Source organism: Oreochromis niloticus, linkage group LG20, assembly GCF_001858045.2.
Source record: "Oreochromis niloticus isolate F11D_XX linkage group LG20, O_niloticus_UMD_NMBU, whole genome shotgun sequence".
Lineage (NCBI taxonomy): Eukaryota > Metazoa > Chordata > Actinopteri > Cichliformes > Cichlidae > Oreochromis > Oreochromis niloticus.
The window spans coordinates 3,414,308-3,432,227 of NC_031984.2; the positions used below are offsets into that span (position 1 = coordinate 3,414,308).

Sequence of the window (17,920 nt, forward strand, 5' to 3'; positions counted from 1 at the left end):
TCAAGAGTCGCCACCACGGACCACCTCTGCCCATCTCAGAATGATAAAGTTTTATGGAGCTTTGTCCGATATTTCCACCTTTCCATCAATCCTGTCCACATGTCTAAACCTCACCAGCATTGCCTCTCTAACTTGTCTCCAAACTGCATAAGCTGAGCTGTTCCTCTGACCCATTCATTTCTAATCCCAGTGATTCTGGTCACTTCAAATGAAAATCTTAACATCTCCAGCTCTACCTGCTGTCTTTTTGTCAGGGAAACAGAGAAACCATACATCATACATACAAGGTCTCACTCCCACCTTGTAAACTTTGCTTTTCACAAATTACTCCTTACACTCATCTCAACCCACTCCGCCCTACGTGCACTCTCTTCTTCCCATCTCCCTCCCATTCACACACTTATATTCTGTCTTCTTTCTACCGACTGTCATTCATCTTCTCTGCAGTACATAAGCCCATCTCTCCATCTTCCCTTCCATCTGCTGTCACTCAAACAACAGATCATAATGTTGTCTCCAAACATCAAATTTTGGACCTGGCCACCTTGCAGTATCTGAGACACCATCACACTGTAAAAAAAGATTCCGTAGAAAAACGGAAAATGTCCTGGTAATTTTCTGCCAGTACATTTTCTGTTTTTTTACGGAAGTTTGACGGACTTTTCTGTAAATAATAAAACGGAAAATTCTGTAGATTTACAGTATACTCTCTGTACTATTTACGGACATTTCCTTCAGCTATAAAACGGAAAATTCCGTTTATTCACAGTATATTTTCTGTATCATTAACTGATATTTTCCGTTAATAGAAAAATTGAAATTTCTGTTTATATTACTATTTCCAAGCACTTCTTTTCACTGTAACTCATTAAATATAGTTCTTTATATTCTTAAATGTACATTTCTATGCAATTACAACCTAGTACACCATATGCTCAAAAATTCATAAATTAAAACTTTTTAAATTAATTTGTGCTTCATACACAACAACATTGGTACAATTAATGTTAAGTATTCTTTTATTCTCCTTAACTCAAACACTATACTAAAATATAACGACAGCATCCATCTTGTCATAAAACGACTAAACAGCTGATACATGAACAAATTAACTCACAAACTTTCAAATTTAAGCATTTTTATTTCCTTGAAATCAGGTTGTCCTCATGTAAATGTGTTTATTTACATTCATTCAAGTGGCTACCAAGTGTTTTCTTCAAACAGGACACCTGACAAACAAAAAATATAGTTAAGTCATATTTAACGATATGTTCACATTTAATAATATCCAGAGTACCTTTTAGTTAGAATCACTGCCTTGTGGTAGTTTTGCCTCAGCCAAATGGTTAAGGTGTGGTTTACATCCATGTCTGTCCACTTATGGTACAGTATACACATGTAGTCAGTTATAGCCAAACACATTTGATTACTGAATTGCATTTACTTCATTAATGAAGTGAATGTAACTCACATTTGTGTGAACATTTGTCCGAGATTAACTCTTTGGGGTCTTTAGCTTACAATATAACATACTTGACTGTTTAAGTCGTGCCACATGAATAAAACTGAACAGATCTAAAGAAGATGTTCCTGAACTTTGGGTTTATGCAAACAGGATGGATAGATAACCACAGAACTTTTCCCCATATGATAACTAAAGCACAAAATAAATTAAGACAGATTACTGTCCCAAACTTGAAGATAAAAGTGCATTTACTGGACTTGTTTTGTCAGTGAGGAGCAAAGTACAATTAGAAGTGCTTGTTCTGATGAAAAGTTAAACTGTAAACAGCAGCGTAGTGAATAAGGATCCTCAGCAGTGACAACACTTAAACATCATAGTTCAAAATCCTTAATGCACACCTTTTTCTCCACTGTGTTCAAATGCTCTTAGCTGTTTAAGTAGAGGAAAAAGTCTGACATATTTCACGACCATTAAATGTTAGACAAGGCTCTGAAAACGAGGTTACGGTTACGAACAAAAACCTCTGCTTGTGCGCGCACACCCTAAATCACAACAAATAAGACAATAGTAAGACTAATTACTACAAAGTGACACCAGAGGCTGGAGAAGAGCAAGCATAAAGTGACACGTTGTGTGTGCACAATTTCTCTTGTTACCACTCTTCATATACCAGTGTGACAAAGTCCTGAATGCAGCAAGGTCCAGCTGAGCTTTAAATAAAATACACTCAGCTTTTCCTTGGATTTTTAGAGTTGCTCAGTTCATACAGGAACTGCAGCAGTCAGGTTGACGTGTCGCTGTGTTGCTCCTCCATCTCAGCCATTGAGACTAGTCGCAATTTATTCTGAGGAAAAAAAAGAGAAACAACAAGACATTTTTAAAAAGTTTGTATTTTTATGATTTTTTTTACCTTGAACATAAACAACAGAAACAAAAAAAAGGATTAGGATGGTGCGATATGACGATATATATCAGATGACGATATAAAAATGTCTATCGCTATACGCTATCATTTGTTTTGTGGTGTTGCAAAATAAACTGTTTACGGCAATATTTTTTTCGTGGTTGTGATGGTCACTGTAGTGGCTATATTATTTCTTAAAGTTCTCTCCTTCTCTTATACTTAAAATAACCACACTATGGACGGACTTCCACATAAACCTTTCACAATAAAGCTCAAGTTTCTGTTGAGACTTTTTAAAATGAACTGAAATGATATACATTATTCTCAAACATAAAATTTCAGAATATGCATCAAACAAATGACCTCAAATAAGAACATCAAGTAACTATAAATGGCGCTTACAGTCACCACGCAGATGAAGGCACAGAGAATACCAGCATGGCCAGCAAGGATGAGGCAGAACCAGCTAGCTCCAAGCAGATGGACCAGTCAAAACAAATCGAGGACCTTATTGTTAAACGAGGGACTACCTCTGTAACATGGACATGGTTTGGTTATGAAAAGTCTGACACGGACCAGAAAACTGTACTATGCAAATTATGCCACAAACTGGTCCCCACCACCACTCAAACACGACAAACCTCTTTAACCACCCACACAAGAATCACGTGAAAGAGTTTCGAGAGAGTTTACGAATGAAAAGCAAAAAAGAGCCGTCAAGTGCTCAAGATAATCCTTAGACTCAAACATTAGAACAGGCTTTTCCTCGCAGCACGGCGTGTAACAAATACTCAGAAAGAAAATGGCGGCCATTTAAACTCATGTCTAAAAATGTATAGTTTCATGCATCGGTCAAAGCACTCGACTCCAGGTACACGACGCCAAACTGAAAACACTTCACATAAGTCGAGTTGCCCGAGAATCACAGAATTTACAGAAAATGCACTATTTTGTGATATATATCGTTATCAGGAGAGATATGTCTTATATTGGGATGCGAGATTTTGGTCATATCACACAGCCCTACAAATGATTATAATTCACGTAGAGTTGCATACACATAACAACATTCTGTTGCAACAAAAGCAGTTTATAATTGAAGTAACATACATACCTTGAAAAACTAAATCAACCACAACATTAAACTCACCTTGTTTCTGTGGAAAAGGTGATCAGGGTTTTTCTTCATTTCCTGAGACCAGCTGCTCTGGATCATCACCAGCTTGTATCTTCATCTTCTTTTTCACTCGGGGAAGTCTTTCCTTTGCTTGGCCATTGCTCTGCACTGGAAAACCAAAGTGTGTGATCAAAGGTGAAATAAGGGATATTTTTCCACTGCAGGATTTAGAGTACTTCAAGTAGTAATAGCTGTTGATCCATTTCTCAAATAATCTTTAAGGATCTGAATTTTTAAGAAAGACACAAATATCTCTGCTTATATTTGGCTAAAAGCTTGATATAGACATAACAGTTTATAATATGTCAGCATCCCCCACAAGGCATATAAAGCTCCTGCACACCAGCACTGCGCTTACAATATAATTCAATCAAGATATAGTTATTATTGATTAATTATTGAATTTTTTAGTAATAATTATTACTATTTAATCACATTAGCACAGTGGGGTGACAAAAATATTCCACATACTAGAAATGCTGCTCAGCATTTCATAAATTACATTTTCAACAAATGTTGGAGTAAAAACACAGTTACAGGGAAAATGTGTCTGTCTGCAAATATTAACTAAACATTTCTATGTGCTACAAAATAGACATAATTGTAAATGTAATGAGGTGAAACTATACTTTCAACAATATTACCACTACAGTCTGTTAACCACCGAAATAATCTATGCTGGTCAGCTAGCTAAAAGTCTTTACTTTAGCAGCCCAAATCAGAGGCTAACATTAGCATTTGCTAGCGTCAGCCAGGAAGGTCTGAGGCTTAAACTAGGGTTAGTGTAATTTTGCCCGAAACCCTTTAAAGTGTACAGTAGAGCCAACTGTAAAACACAGGTATTGATATAGTACTTATTAGACTCCTATAATAATTTGTTCCTCTCTATACATACCATGAAGTTCTCCCTTTTCCCAGTTATCTACATCGCTGACTTTCGCTAATTAGCTAGTTAGCAGTCACAGCTGTGTAATACCCAGAAAGACACAGACAGCTAACTATAATATTTATGAAAACTGGTTCAGCCACTGAAGGGCAGAACTGGTGGTATCACAGTAAAAATTATTTTTAACATTAACTAAAATGAAAATTTTTAAACCTAAATAACGATTATTTAAAAAATGAGTCAGCAAAATATTCCTGACTTGTCTGGAGACAGCCGAAACCAGATAACAAATAAATTAACAATTCTTTCTAAATAAAAATGCGGAGTCTTTTGAAAAAAATTATTTTAATAAAAGAAAACATTTGTTTTAATACTTACCACGGAAATTTGAAGGCAGTTTCTCCAACTCCAGAGTCCAAAATCCAGATGAAGCCTGAAAGAAGTCTAATGGCTGCTCTTGCTCTGACTTTTCCCTCCTTTTTTGGGTCCTTTTTCCCACAATGCATTGCAGTAGTTGAGAAATACGGAAAAATACCTGTAAATGACTAATACGGAAAATTCCTTCACGTTTATACGGTAGATTGTACTGTATTTTTACGGATTTTTTTTACAGTGCACAGCAGCAACATCTACAACAAAAAGAAAATTAAAGGCACCAAGGTGCTGCCAAAGTTCAGTTACAGTCCATAACTAAACCCAATTGAAGTGATGTGACAGGACCTTCACAGAACTGTGCATAAACAAATGCCTGCAAACCTATATGAATGGAAACAGCACTGGAAACAAGACTGGGCCAAATTTCCTCCACAATATGAGACTGACAGTCATATGGACAGAGTTTTGGAGGGTTCTGGTGCTAAAAGAGCTTCTACAAGCTAATGAATCATTGAATGTGTTTAGTTTTTCACACACAGCTTCTTCATTTCCTTTTCTTTTGGGTAGATGAATAATGATATGGAGTGATATGTCATGTGTTTATGTTAATTTGATGTTGCATTTACCAAATTTTAAGACATGGTAAGAAAAAGATTTTATTTTTTATTGTTCCCTGATATGTAAAACTTCAGCAGGTTGTCCTTTCTGTTTGCTATCACGGTAGTTTGACTTCTGTTTCAACCCCAGAGCAAAAACCGAATAAGCTAATCAAGACATAGAAGAAGCTCTATACTGTGTAGCAAGATAAGCACCTAACATATTGATGAGGAACACCAACCCTGGCATGAGTTCATGATTCATTGATCAGAATATGATTTGTAACACTTGACATGAAATCATTTTGAAAGTTATTTAGTGTTAGCTGACCTGACCCTGTAGTTGGGAACTTGCTAAAAAAGGTGTCGTGTTTGATCTTCATTTATCTTCATGCTCATGTCAAAATATAGTTTAAGGTCTGACAACTTAACCATACAACAACTATGAATGAATAGTTTAATTAAGTTTATTGTGTGATTTTCATAAATGTGTTTTGTATCAAAAGCAATGCTGGTTCAAGCTGAGCTCACACACTGGGGAGAACACGAGAATCACACATTTTTAATCATAAACTGTGGTTCATTTCTTCAGCTGGGGTGGAATCAGCAACATTTTACTCAAGCACACATATAAACCCCTACACCACAATATGCAAATTCTTACACACTCACAAGTGTATTACAAACGAATCAGGATATCACTGGAAACGTACCTGTAACAATGGAGCAACATCATGTAATTATGTAATGTATTTAAACTCAGTGGTTTTCAGGAGCCCATGCAGTGATCGCCATTACAGAATCTGTTCTCAATGCAGTGCAGACTGAAAAGCCATCCTTGTGAGTCTGTGTGCCACAACACCCGAAGGAATATGCTAAATATACATAATAATTGTTTTTGACAATTAATAATAATAAACATATATATAAATATACAAAATGAACCAAAGTTTCCTGGATAATGAGCCAAAAATATTTGCACTTTGAGCATTTGTCCTCCAGGAGGCGCCAAAATAGGAGATCTGTCAGTCTGGTAGATTCTTTTTTTTAAACTGATGATTAGATAAATACTTAAATATTTAATTAATCAGTTAGGACCTCTTACTATATAATAAAAAAATAACTGACATAATAGCTGAAAACCACTGAAATCTTTTGGTGTCCAAAACATCTGACTTCATGTGGTCTGAATTCATCTCTTAAAATCCTCTGAATCCACAGCAGGATACAGATAGCACAATTAGCACAAACAGTTACAGTTCAGCATTACCTGTAAGTTGAAGTATGAAAACATTTGAGATGCAGAATGTCACCGCCGATCTCATATTAAACCACAAACAGCACAGAAAGCTAAATGTTCAGTGGAAAAAAGGAAAGACAAATAACAGAATGCAAAGCTCATATTTTTTTTATTCATTTTTACTGAAACACATATTACAATTCAAATTGTGCATTTCATTTGAAATTTATTAAAATATCAGCTTAGCACGTTAAAATCAAAAACTCTGTTTTTCTCTTTCTAGACCCAAAAGCTTCATTTTTATGATTTCTGCCAAACCTGAAACTTCACAGCTTCTTTATATGAGCGTGTCGTTTGTACACAGGTGGCATTAAATGTTACAGGAACAGTGAAAACGATATTATTAATGTCTTTAATAGGCTACTTGTAAAATTTGAGCTTAAAGAGATGGTCGCACAGAAAGCAGCTAGAAACAAAATAGCCAACGTCAGTGTGAAGCCAGCAGGTCAAAAGTTAAACTAAACCAAACAGAGTGATCATGTGGCTACGAGGGAGAGTGAAGACTACAGTTGATCCAAACATAAAGGGAAAGTGTTCCCAAGCCAACCAAAGGCTACGAGATGCCCAGAGACAAGCTGTCAGCTACAAAGTGATGCTCAATGACTCTAAGGCTTTCTGTAGAAGCTCCTTATAACATGCTCACATTTGTGAAATTCAAAGAATATCATAGATTAAAAATAGCAGCATTAAAAATCTACGCTCATGTGACATAAAAAAACTTTGAAATATATGAAACATACATGTATCACCATAACATGGTATTTATAAGGATAACATAACAATTTTACTATAGTTTTCTTTCACTTGTGATGTACAGACATATTTTTTTCTGATAAACTGAAAATGAAACTTCTGAATTCTGGTAAGATGGTCGCAGTGACGATAATTTCCTCACATTTTTGTTGTGCGTTTTTCTGAAACAGACTCCTCCATTAGGGCGGCCCCCTGTTTAAATTTAAAACACACACACAACTTAGATTACTTAAGTTTGAATAGAAAACAAAGAAAAACAAAGCAAAGTCAGCACAGAAGAGACAAAGTGATGATAAAAAATTTCTGTTCCTAATTTAATCTGTAATTAGGATCCTAAAGTTAAAAAAAAATACACAAGGTTGAAATAATACAGAATGTAAAACTGCTTTTGTAGGTCCAAAACAAAATAGATCAAATCAAACCTGGAAGGTGAACAACAGATAGAATGATACACTTACCTCTGGCCCCTTAATTTCAAGAGCAATGCTTTCCTACAGAGACAGAAAAAACAGAGGATCATGTATTTTACTTGTTCTTCAGTCCCATCTGGACTGAGGTGGTTTACATATTTTTTTTAAAAAGTCACTGGACTCTTCAAAGAGCAACACGATGTTACCTTGTGTCCTGGTGGAGTTGTCTTTTTAATCAGATCTTCAGCAACATCAAAACATTCCCCCCATCTTTTACTGTTGAGTTTCTTCTGCATTTCTTCGGTCAGCTTATCTTTTGCTGCTTTTCTTATCATCTCTGTGAGTACATTTTCTTCCTCCTCCAAAATCATTTGGTCGTAAAGAAGTTTTCTGTCGCAGCAACCTGAGCAATTCTCTCTCTTTTCACAGCATTTCTTCCATCCAAGTGGTAACACAAAGGTAACAAAAACAAAGCCAACCAAGAGTGCACCCAAGCCAATAAGCTGAAGGAGAAGAAACAAAGATCATATTTTTAACTCATAATCTGAAATCACAAAACTGTAAAAGAGGAAATGTATTTAGTTAAACAGGTAATATCTGGAAAAATTCATGTCTGTGTTCTTTTTTTCTTTTTAACTCATCAGTTTCTTCGTCATTTGACAGGACAATTCCAAAAACCAGCACACCTGGTGTGCATCTGCTAATTAACCCCTTCCTATAAAGTAGGTGTGAAGTCAGAGTAGAGAGAAAAAAATTAAGTGGAACAGACTAGAGTGCAAAAGCCTCATCAGCTGATGATGACTAAAGACTTCTGGAACAACATCCTTTGGATTAATGCGACCAAAGGGTAGGTGGTGAACACCTGAAATCAGCTACCAAGCGTGGTAGTGGAGTTGTGAGGGTTTGAGGCTGTTTAGCAGCCACTTGTCACCTTGCTTTGATGGAACCGTGATTTCCTCTGTATGTCTAAGTATCCTAATGTGAGCCTGTCTGGCTGACAGCTAAAGCTTCGCCCCAACTGAGTCATACAACAGGAAAGAGATTCCAAGAACAGCAGCAAATTTCCAACAGATTGGCTGAAAAAGAAAAGAACCAACATGCTGCTCTGGTGCAGTCAAACTCCAGACCTCAACCTGACTGAACTGCCTGCAGAGAGCTGCTTATGGACAAATATCTGTGAACCTCAATGAACTGAAGCCATGTTGTAAAGAAAGGTGGACCAGGAGTTTGGACCACAATGATATGAAAATCATACAGAAAACAGCTCATTAAGTGTAGTGTATAGAGTCACGTGAAAACATATCAAAATCTGGTTGTTTTATTCCAAACACTGGATGGTTTCAGCAGCTCTCTGATGCAAAGTCTCCCTGTATTGGTCACTGGATTCTTCAAGGTCAGATGTGACCATCCATACCATCCATTTATACTTGTAATTTATGAGTATAAATAGTGAAAGAGATCAAAAATTTAAGTGAAATAAACTTATTACAACCTCACTATTCCTGCAGATATTCAGGTTAATCTTAGATAAAGGAGTAAAAAAAACACAGAGTGGTACTGTATGATGTGTGAAGAACAACAACTTTACTCACCATGGATTTGTTTTTCAGCTTAGCAATCAGGACTCGTTCCTCAGCTGTGATGTTTTTTTTGTCTTTGCAGCCTAACTGTGGATGTTCTTCATATGTATTGCAACAGCAAACAAACCAGTCTCCATCGATGAACACGGACAATACCCAAAGCAGACCAATGCAAACTGCCTTCGTAATTTGTAAACACAAAACCAAGAAAAGTTTGCACCCGCATTTGCAACAACAACAAGAACAAGAACAACAGGTGCATGTAGGACATGTGCATGTACCACATGTGTATTTCCAGACTCTCTTGAATGGCTCGTCTGTCCAGAGTTGTAAAGCACATAAAATTAAAAAAGGTAGAACCAAGTAGAAGGAGCAGGTTGTTATGTCAGCATCGCAAGTGCAGTTTAAATCCTCGTCAAGCACATAATTGTGAACAAAAATCACAATCATTGCGACATACGTGCTGTATTGTTTGATGGCAAATTTTGGGAAGAAGGTCTTCATCTTGGGTGCTGAGGTTAGCTTCTGCTGAGAGCTGCAAACTTAAACTGAATATATTCTGAGAGGAAACTGTTCTCTTCCTGTACACAGAAGAATAACTGCAGCCTCTTTTATCTTCCTGGGTTTTGATCTTGAAAAGTTCTTGCAGTATTTTTTTTTTATTTCTCTGAATACTTCTTCTGTCTTTTGTTCCTCTTTTTTTAAAAAAGCTTCTAAATTACAAACTATTGAAGAAATCAGCCAGATAACACTGCAGCTTCAAAGAGTGAACAAGATGTAGCACAGAGTAAAACCTGTTGAAAACATGTTTTTCTGACCACCTTTGACCCAGTCCTTCAAATCTCAGTAGAAAGAATCGTCACTCGCAAAGATTTCGGTTAAATCAAACAAAAAATGTTTCTAACCAAGCTATGGAGACAATATTGTCATCATTTGAAACAATATGCAAGCAAAGACATATGATGTGGGATTGACAGCTGACTTTTTAAAAACCTTTTTTAACTTGTAAATGGCCTGTATTTATATAGCGCTTTACTGGTCCCTAAGGACCCCAAAGCGCTTTACATATCCAGACATCCACCCATTCACACACACATTCACACACTGGTGATGGCAAGCTACGTTGTAGCCACAGCCACCCTGGGGCGCACTGACAGAGGCGAGGCTGCCGAACACTGGTGCCACCGGGCCCTCTGACCACCACCAGTAGGCAACGGGTGAAGTGTCTTGCCCAAGGACACAACGACCGAGACTGTCCAAGCCGGGGCTCAAACCGGCAACCTTCCGATTACAAGGCGAACTCCCAACTCTTGAGCCACGATCGCCCACTTGTAGGGGAAAAGAGGACGACGATCAGAGTACAGCACATGGAATAATTAAATTAATTCATATTTATTTGTTTGAGTGAATCTTAAAACTTCAGAAGAGGAAATGAAGATGGCACAAAGACGAAGACACAGGAAGTGTGAAACTGTATTCAGGAGGAACTATTTGGGCTGAGAACAGATTTGAACATAAACCACAAGTGTTCATGGTTACAGGTGCACAGCTTTGTGAATGTTTTGTTTTTTCTAATTCCTAAAGTCTGTTGTTTTCTGCTTTTTTTTTTAACTTATTTGCAGGAGGAGAATGTTGGCTTTAACATCTTTAAATCATATCTGTGAACAAAGTTATTTTTATACGATGCTGTTTGCACTGTGACTTTGGTTGAGCTCAAAAAATGTGCAGTATGTAACTTATCATGCAGAGGGTGCGAAACATCAAATAAAAGTGCTGGTGTGATTATACAGGACTGATATGATACAATGAGAAGTCAATATGATTGAGCTTTCATTCTGCTGTGCGTTCTCAGCTAAAGCTCCTCCACCAAGTTTCGTTTGTCTCATCTCCTACAGATACAATGTAGCAACTAAAACTTCCTTCAGCATCGCGCACTGAGGCTGACTCTGGGTGACAGGAAGGAGAACAATCTGGAGAAAAGACAAAGGTGTTTTTCGCTGCTATCCTCTCACGCTCTCTTTCTGTCTTGCTGTCAAATACAAAATTCAAAAAAGTAAAAATATTGTCACAATAGTAAACAGATACTAATAACACTGTCACATTAGCAGATATTACAACCACAGATGCCACAACGTTTCTGTTTTCGAATTAGTTTATGTGCACTGTCATATCTCTGCATAACAATGAAATGCAGAGTTGCTTGTTTTGTTATAGTTTGTGTTTACAGCTCTTTCTGGCTCTCTCTTTGTATTGCAAAGTCATTATTAAAATAGTGGTACTCAGTTAGGCTTTGTCGGGGTCAGGACAGGTCTTTGTTTCTCTCTGTGTTCAGTTGCATGTAGCGTGGAGGGCGGATTCTACTGGGTTTCCGCCCCGGGTGGAGCCGAGTCTCCAGGCTTGCTGCCACACACCTGAAAGCAAGGCCCAATTTCTTTTCTGTTGTCTTGGTTGCACATTTGTAAAGGTTTTTTTTTTCTTTCACCTGTGTATCAACACATCAAGCAAAGGTGATAACAAAATCACTGCAAGTGCTCCATTCAACAACAGTGCAGGCGGCAAATATAGACCCAGGACTGGAAGGGGAGTGTATGAGGTGTGATCCCACTCCTGAAATTCAGATAAATTATGTCCACTTGATATTTGGGATCTGATTTTTATGTGCTCTCAAAGTATCTGACTATTCATCCCACTCAACTGATACTCATCAGCAGCAGAGACGTGTGTTATGTTTACATACACTGAAGATGGTGAAGGGTTGCTTTACAGGGGGACTGAATATGAACATATACTCAGTTACCAGTAGGGGGCTCTGTGACTGATAGAAATAGGATAAGGAGAGAAAAAGAGAGAAAGTATGGTAGTATGTAATGGATGGCTAACTACTGCTGAATACACGTTCCACTATAAACCAAGCTCCTTCTCCGTTCTTCTGTTGAATACACCACAGCGTGGAGATACATCAGAACTGAGGAAATGCAGAAGAAGGAAAATACAGAGTTTAGAGCAATGAAAGTAGGTTGAAGATGCATACTTTAGCATCAGAAAGAAATGAGATAACACTGGTTCACTGACACGTCTTTTATCCCAGTGAGATAGTCAGTTTCTTTTCCCCCAATATCGCTTATGTAACAACTGGCTCTCAGAGCTGTCTAGATGTGGCTCTCAAAGAGTACCAATGCAGAACTGACTCTGTAGAAGCTGTGGTACCAAAGTCAGGCCAGACTTAACTGACCCTTAAATGCCACAGAACATCAGAGAGTCGAGTATGTGGCACATACACTGTACTGCTACAAGTATTCGTTTGTCTGCCTTCACACACATACTTGAGTGGCATCTTATTATTAATCTATAGAGTTTATTGGATGTCAGCCCACCCTTTTCAGCTATAACAGCTTCAGCTCTTCTGGGAAGGCTTTCCACAAGTTTTATGAGTGTTTATGGAAATTTTTGACTGTTCTTCTAGAAGCGTATTTGTGAGGGCTGACAACAATGTTAGACGAGAAGGCCTGGCTCACAGTCTCCACTCTGACCTCAGGGGTGCTCTGTGCAGGACTCTGTGCAGGCCAGACTTGCTCACCCATGTCTTTATGGAGCTTTCTTTGTGTACTGGTGCTCAGACATGTTGGAACAGGAAGGAGCCATCCCCAAACTTTTCCTGCAAAGTTGCATGAAATTGTCCAAATTGTGGTGTCCTGAAGCATTAAGAGTTTCGTGACTGAACTTGTTGCACAGGTGCACTACCACTGTACCACTCTGGAGTTCACTGAGCTCCTGAGAGTGACCAGTCTTTCGCAAATGTTCTGCATGCCTGGGTCCTTGATTTTATACACCTGTGGCTGTGGAAGTGATTGGAACACCTGGATTGAGTTGTTTGGATGGTTGAGTGAATACATTTGGCAATGTAGTGTACCTACATGCAGGGGTGGGGAACTCCAGGCCTCAAGGGCCGGTGTCCTGCAGGTTTTAGATCTCACCCTGGGTCAACACACCTGAATCACATGACCAGTTCATTACCAGGCCTCTGGAGAACTTCAAGACATGTTGAGGAGGTCATTTAGCAATTTAAATCAGCTGTGTTGGATCAAGGACACATCTAAAACGTACAGGACACCGGCCCTCAAGGCCTGGAGTTCCCCACCCCGGCTATGTTGTGTACCTGAAAATTTCCTTTTTAACAGGAAGAAACCTCCAACAGAAACAGGGAGAGGAGATATCTCCCACCAACTTTGAATATCTCAAACAATACAGTTTATATGATCGTATTAAATTATAAAATTAGTAAAATCATGAAAAATATTCAAGTCATTTCAAATCAAACTTTTATTAGTCACAACTTGTAGTGTACAGCGACTCTGACAATAGTGATATAATAAACTTGCAAGCGTATTTGACTGTGTATTGATATCACATCCTATGAATATTTTATCATCACGCACCTTTATCTCAGTAACAGACAGGAAGATTGACAGAAATAATGTTTTGTCTTCTTGCAACAATTATTATATATTTGCAGCCGCATTTGCCAAAATACAATGTAATATACCACAAAAAAATAGAAAAGAATAAAACATACAGCAAAGAAACCAAAAAAAGAGGAAGAGAGATGTAAAAAGCTGCCCAGCATAGTTCATATAAAATGTTAAAAATTTTAAACTGTATAGTAAAACTGAAATGAATCTGTAAAAACAAGATATACTTTTAGCTGGAGTTTGAAATTTTGATTTCAGAAAACTGCACCATGATTCAGCATTTCACAAAATAAAATCAATCAGCGCTGCACATGTTGACGTAGAAAAAGCTGTGGATTCGGTGGTGGTGGCACCTCCTGCGGCCGCATCTGTAGCTCATCTTTTAGTTGTTCTTGTTTTTTACAAAGTTTTGGTTCACTTGACTTTTCAACCATGTTTGCAGCTGCGTCGAGACATTCTATCCAGTCCTTTTGAGTTTCACTTATTTGGTTAAAGATTGTTTTGGTTAGCTCTTCTTTTGCTGCTTCTGTGAGAATCTCTTTCAGTAAATATTCTCCCTCCTCCAAGATCACCGTGTCAAATACAATTCTTCTTCTACAGCAGCATTCAAAGCATCTCTTCCAGTCGAACAGTGACATCAGGGCTGCCAGACCAATGATGCCAAAGAGCAGACCAAAGCCAATGTTCTGAAAAAGAAGTGTGAAGACATCAGGCTGATCGGTCAGAATAAGAACAATGTACAACCTGAAAATAAGGTAAGAACTACTCACCCTTGATTTATTTTTCATTTCAATGATGGTTATATTTTCCTCAGCTGTGATGTTTTGTTTGTCTTTGCATGCTAAGTTTGTCCGATTATTAGACTTTTCTAGATTACAGCAAACATACCAGTCTCCATCCATGAGCACAGAAACGACCCACAGCAGACCAACACAGCCTGCTTTGAGAATACGAATGAGAAGAACTCCACATAACTCTGTCCTGCAGCATTTACTCTGCTCCTGCCGTTGCTCCTGTTCCTGTGATGCAACAGCAGCAGGTGACGGTGACTCACCATCTTTTTTTGAACCTTTACATCTACACGCGAACGTAAACTTACAGGCTGTCTTAAATTTCTTGTCTGTCCAAAGTATTAAGATGAAGATAATACAAGCTGGCAGAGCCATGTATATGCCACAGTCAGGAGTTCCTTGTTTGCAGGTGCACGCCATATCTCTCTCAAGCAAAAGATTGTAAGTAAAACTGCCAACGATGGTGACAAAGATGCTGAGTTCCCGAAAGGGAAAATTTGTCAGGAAGTCCTTCATCTTTGGACGACAGTTTACATCTGATGAGAGCTGCAGCTTGAAATGTAAAGATGCATCAAGAAAGACCACAAGCATTTCCTTTTTGAAAAAAATAAAACTGTACACTGTAGAAAGCTCTTCTGAAAAGGGGAGGGCTTTGAGGTACTCATGAAAAATCAGCTCTCTGTGCAACATTTCTGATCATCAAAATAATATTGTTTTTTATTTTTTAAATACAATGATACAAAATGAAAATTACCTAAAATTATTACATATGTAATACATTTTATTATTCTTATTACTATTGTTTGAATTATAGATCAAATGGGGTAACATGGTGGTTGTTACGTCCCTCTGCAGCCCCTAATCTCCTCAGTGTGTTCAGCTAGTGCTAACTGGCCACACCTAGACAGGTGTTGATAAAAGCATACCTGAGGCAGGCTTTCAGGGAGCTCACTTGTCTTTGCCTGGTGGCACCAGCCATTTTAGCCAACCTGCTGTGACATTTTAAGATAAAACCTCTTCTCACCTACACTCTGGTATTCGTCTTCTTTTATGTTGTGGCTTTTGAGCCGGGTCATAACAGTGGTGCAGTGGTTAGCACTGCTGCCTCACAGCAAGAAGGTTCTAAGTTTGAATCTATGGGCTGGTTTCATGTTCTCCCTCATCCCTGCAGGTTCTTTCTGTGGATTCTGGCTTCCTCCCACAGACCAGAGACATGCAATTCATGTATTTCCTGCAGTTGTGATGTGAGCATGAATGAAGGTTGTCTGTCTCCCTGTGTTTGCCCTGTAATACACTGGAGACCTGCCCAGGGTGTACTCTGCTCTTCATCGTGGGACAACTGGAAAAGGCTGCAGTAGATAGGCTTGATATTTGTTCATAGAGATGACCCAAAACAGCAGTCAGTGTAGCAGATTATGTAAAGTGGCTGAGGTTTGCATCTTGCATCTGCTCAGAGTAACAGTATATACCTTCGAAGCATATATGCACAGGAAACCATGGATTTCCTGTTGTTGTTTTTTTTTTTTAAATTAAAGCATATTTGCATTTCATCATAGATGTGCCTGAGTTATTGTTAATGTATTAAATCTCAATCTCTAAATGTTTTCTTGTAGTCTATTAAATTAGAGTTTGGCTCCAATTTTCCTTCGTGATCATGCCTGTACTTCCTTTAGTTTAATGTTTTATACACTAATTTAAATGATGGATGTGCCCACTGTACAACCACCTAGACTCGGCATTATCAGGTCTTAATTTAAGAGCAGGTGTGACTGCCAGTTATTTGTTTTTTTGTTTTTTCTTTTTCTTTTTTAACCTGAAGTGACCATTTTAGAGTACTAAGCTACAAACTAATGATAGAAGACTTGCTGCTAATCAGTGCAGAAACAATCGAATAAAATATTAGTAACTTACCAAAACTGAAATCTTTGGATCTATTATTGTACGATCTACTGTACAATATAAAGCGCCTTGAGGCGACTGTTGTTGTGATTTGGCGCTATATAAATAAAGTTGAATTGAAGTGAAACAACATTTTTTTTTTGATATCGTGTACCTCATTGCCATATTTACTGGACAGGCAAGTCCTATAGACAGCTGGCACACCTGTGAAGTCTGACACCTTACGGCTGTTAAAAAGACCGCCAGTGAATTCCAAACCTTGTTCTTGTGTGTCAGCACAATAAAATTCAGGTTAAGTTCACAGACCTTCACCTTCTTTTTTTTTTCTCTAGTAATTTCCTGAAAAATAGTGAGGTAACTTGAGAGAGATACAGTTAAAGTGATGTAATCTAAACTTTGATTTTCTGTTAAGCTACAACATGACTGAGGATGGTCTCATCCCATCAGTGCCACTGAGGTGGGTCTGTCAGTGTTCAGTGGACCACAATCTAAAAATGTTTCCTAATTTTTTCCTAGTTTCAGTGCATAAACCTAAACAGTTACTGAAAGTGAAAGTCAGAAGCAATTTGACAATAAAACTAATTTGTAAGTAGGAAAAGGGGGGAACAAAAAATACAAAGCACAGTTTGCTGAACTCTGTAACTAAACTTCTCAAATGGCTTTTATGGGTCTCTAAAACAGAACTGCAGACAGCAAAGGCCACGTTGTGTATACTGGGAGGATGCAGGCATCATTTGACATAACAGATTTCACCCAGTACCAGGACATGCTGAATATTTACACTAAAATTCACACATAAATTATTCCCTCTATTCTTTCAGAATACATGAAAATAAGTATTTAGCTGTAAAGATGGTGCAGATACAGAGACAGGAGGGAGGCGTTTAGAGTTTTATGTTCACATACTCTACATTGTATTGTGCAAGGAGGAAATGGCATTAAAACCACACGGGTTCGCTTAATACCTTTTCATCTTGAGGGTGCCAGCTTCTCCAGCTCTGCAGTGCATGCTGTATGCAGCACACCACGGTGGTTAGCACTGTTGCCTCACAACACATAATATCTTTACACATCTGAGTTAAGTTACCCCAAAATGTGTAATCTGTGTAAGCGGTGGCACAAAAATGGTTATCAACTCAATGATCAACCCAAGGCTTCCCAGTCTAGTTAAGAGTTTTCACATGAAAAAAGAGAGAAAACCAAACTATGTAAATATGAAGAGATAAAAACAAAGATTGAAAACAACACAGCTATTGCAGCCAAAGCATCTGAATAGAAACTATCCTAGTTATGGGCTGATGACCTACTGATAAAA

The 17,920-nt window shown here is 38.0% G+C and overlaps 2 protein-coding genes and 2 long non-coding RNA genes across 5 annotated transcripts; 1 reads left to right on the top strand and 3 right to left on the bottom strand.

Moving 5' to 3' along the window:
- Positions 1–769: 769 nt before the first annotated feature.
- On the bottom strand, positions 770–4,972 carry LOC109194361 (uncharacterized). Its single transcript, XR_134819.5, has 3 exons — positions 4,811–4,972; positions 3,520–3,654; positions 770–2,309 (listed from the first exon to the last, which is right to left on the bottom strand). It is a non-coding gene; the product is annotated as an uncharacterized LOC109194361 (long non-coding RNA).
- A 1,823-nt stretch (positions 4,973–6,795) lies between these two features.
- On the bottom strand, positions 6,796–9,987 carry LOC102081577 (uncharacterized). 2 transcript variants are annotated; one of them, XM_005477834.4, is made up of 4 exons: positions 9,459–9,987; positions 8,073–8,369; positions 7,915–7,947; positions 6,796–7,648 (listed from the first exon to the last, which is right to left on the bottom strand). In XM_005477834.4, the coding sequence occupies exons 1-4, from the start codon at positions 9,948–9,950 to the stop codon at positions 7,595–7,597; spliced, it is 876 nt and encodes a 291-aa protein (XP_005477891.1). In that variant the 5' UTR covers positions 9,951–9,987; the 3' UTR covers positions 6,796–7,594. The 2 variants fall into 2 exon arrangements, with proteins under 2 accessions (XP_005477891.1, XP_013127231.1); XM_013271777.3 differs by lacking the exon at positions 9,459–9,987 and having other exon boundaries at positions 8,073–8,516.
- LOC109196281 (uncharacterized) lies at positions 8,586–10,302 on the top strand. Its single transcript, XR_002057821.2, has 2 exons — positions 8,586–8,713; positions 9,529–10,302. It is a non-coding gene; the product is annotated as an uncharacterized LOC109196281 (long non-coding RNA).
- Positions 10,303–14,176: 3,874 nt separating this feature from the next.
- Positions 14,177–15,396, bottom strand: LOC109196280 (uncharacterized). Its single transcript, XM_019350269.2, has 2 exons — positions 14,686–15,396; positions 14,177–14,601 (listed from the first exon to the last, which is right to left on the bottom strand). Exons 1-2 carry the CDS (start codon positions 15,394–15,396, stop codon positions 14,215–14,217), a joined length of 1,098 nt encoding a protein of 365 aa, XP_019205814.1. The 3' UTR covers positions 14,177–14,214.
- Positions 15,397–17,920: the final 2,524 nt, after the last annotated feature.

What these genes read in the sequence shown, in the direction of transcription:
- LOC102081577 (XM_005477834.4), bottom strand. Translation starts at nt 9,950, where the DNA reads ATGAAGACCTTCTTCCCAAAATTTGCCATCAAACAATACAGCACGTAT. An exon ending in AGCTGAAAAACAAATCCATG is followed by an intron (nt 8,370 to 9,458) that starts GTGAGTAAAGTT and finishes CTTCTCCTTCAG; the next exon opens with CTTATTGGCTTGGGTGCACT. An exon ending in TTGAAATTAAGGGGCCAGAG is followed by an intron (nt 7,649 to 7,914) that starts GTAAGTGTATCA and finishes AAATTTAAACAG; the next exon opens with GGGGCCGCCCTAATGGAGGA.
- LOC109196280 (XM_019350269.2), bottom strand. Translation starts at nt 15,396, where the DNA reads ATGTTGCACAGAGAGCTGATTTTTCATGAGTACCTCAAAGCCCTCCCC. An exon ending in AAATGAAAAATAAATCAAGG is followed by an intron (nt 14,602 to 14,685) that starts GTGAGTAGTTCT and finishes CTTCTTTTTCAG; the next exon opens with AACATTGGCTTTGGTCTGCT.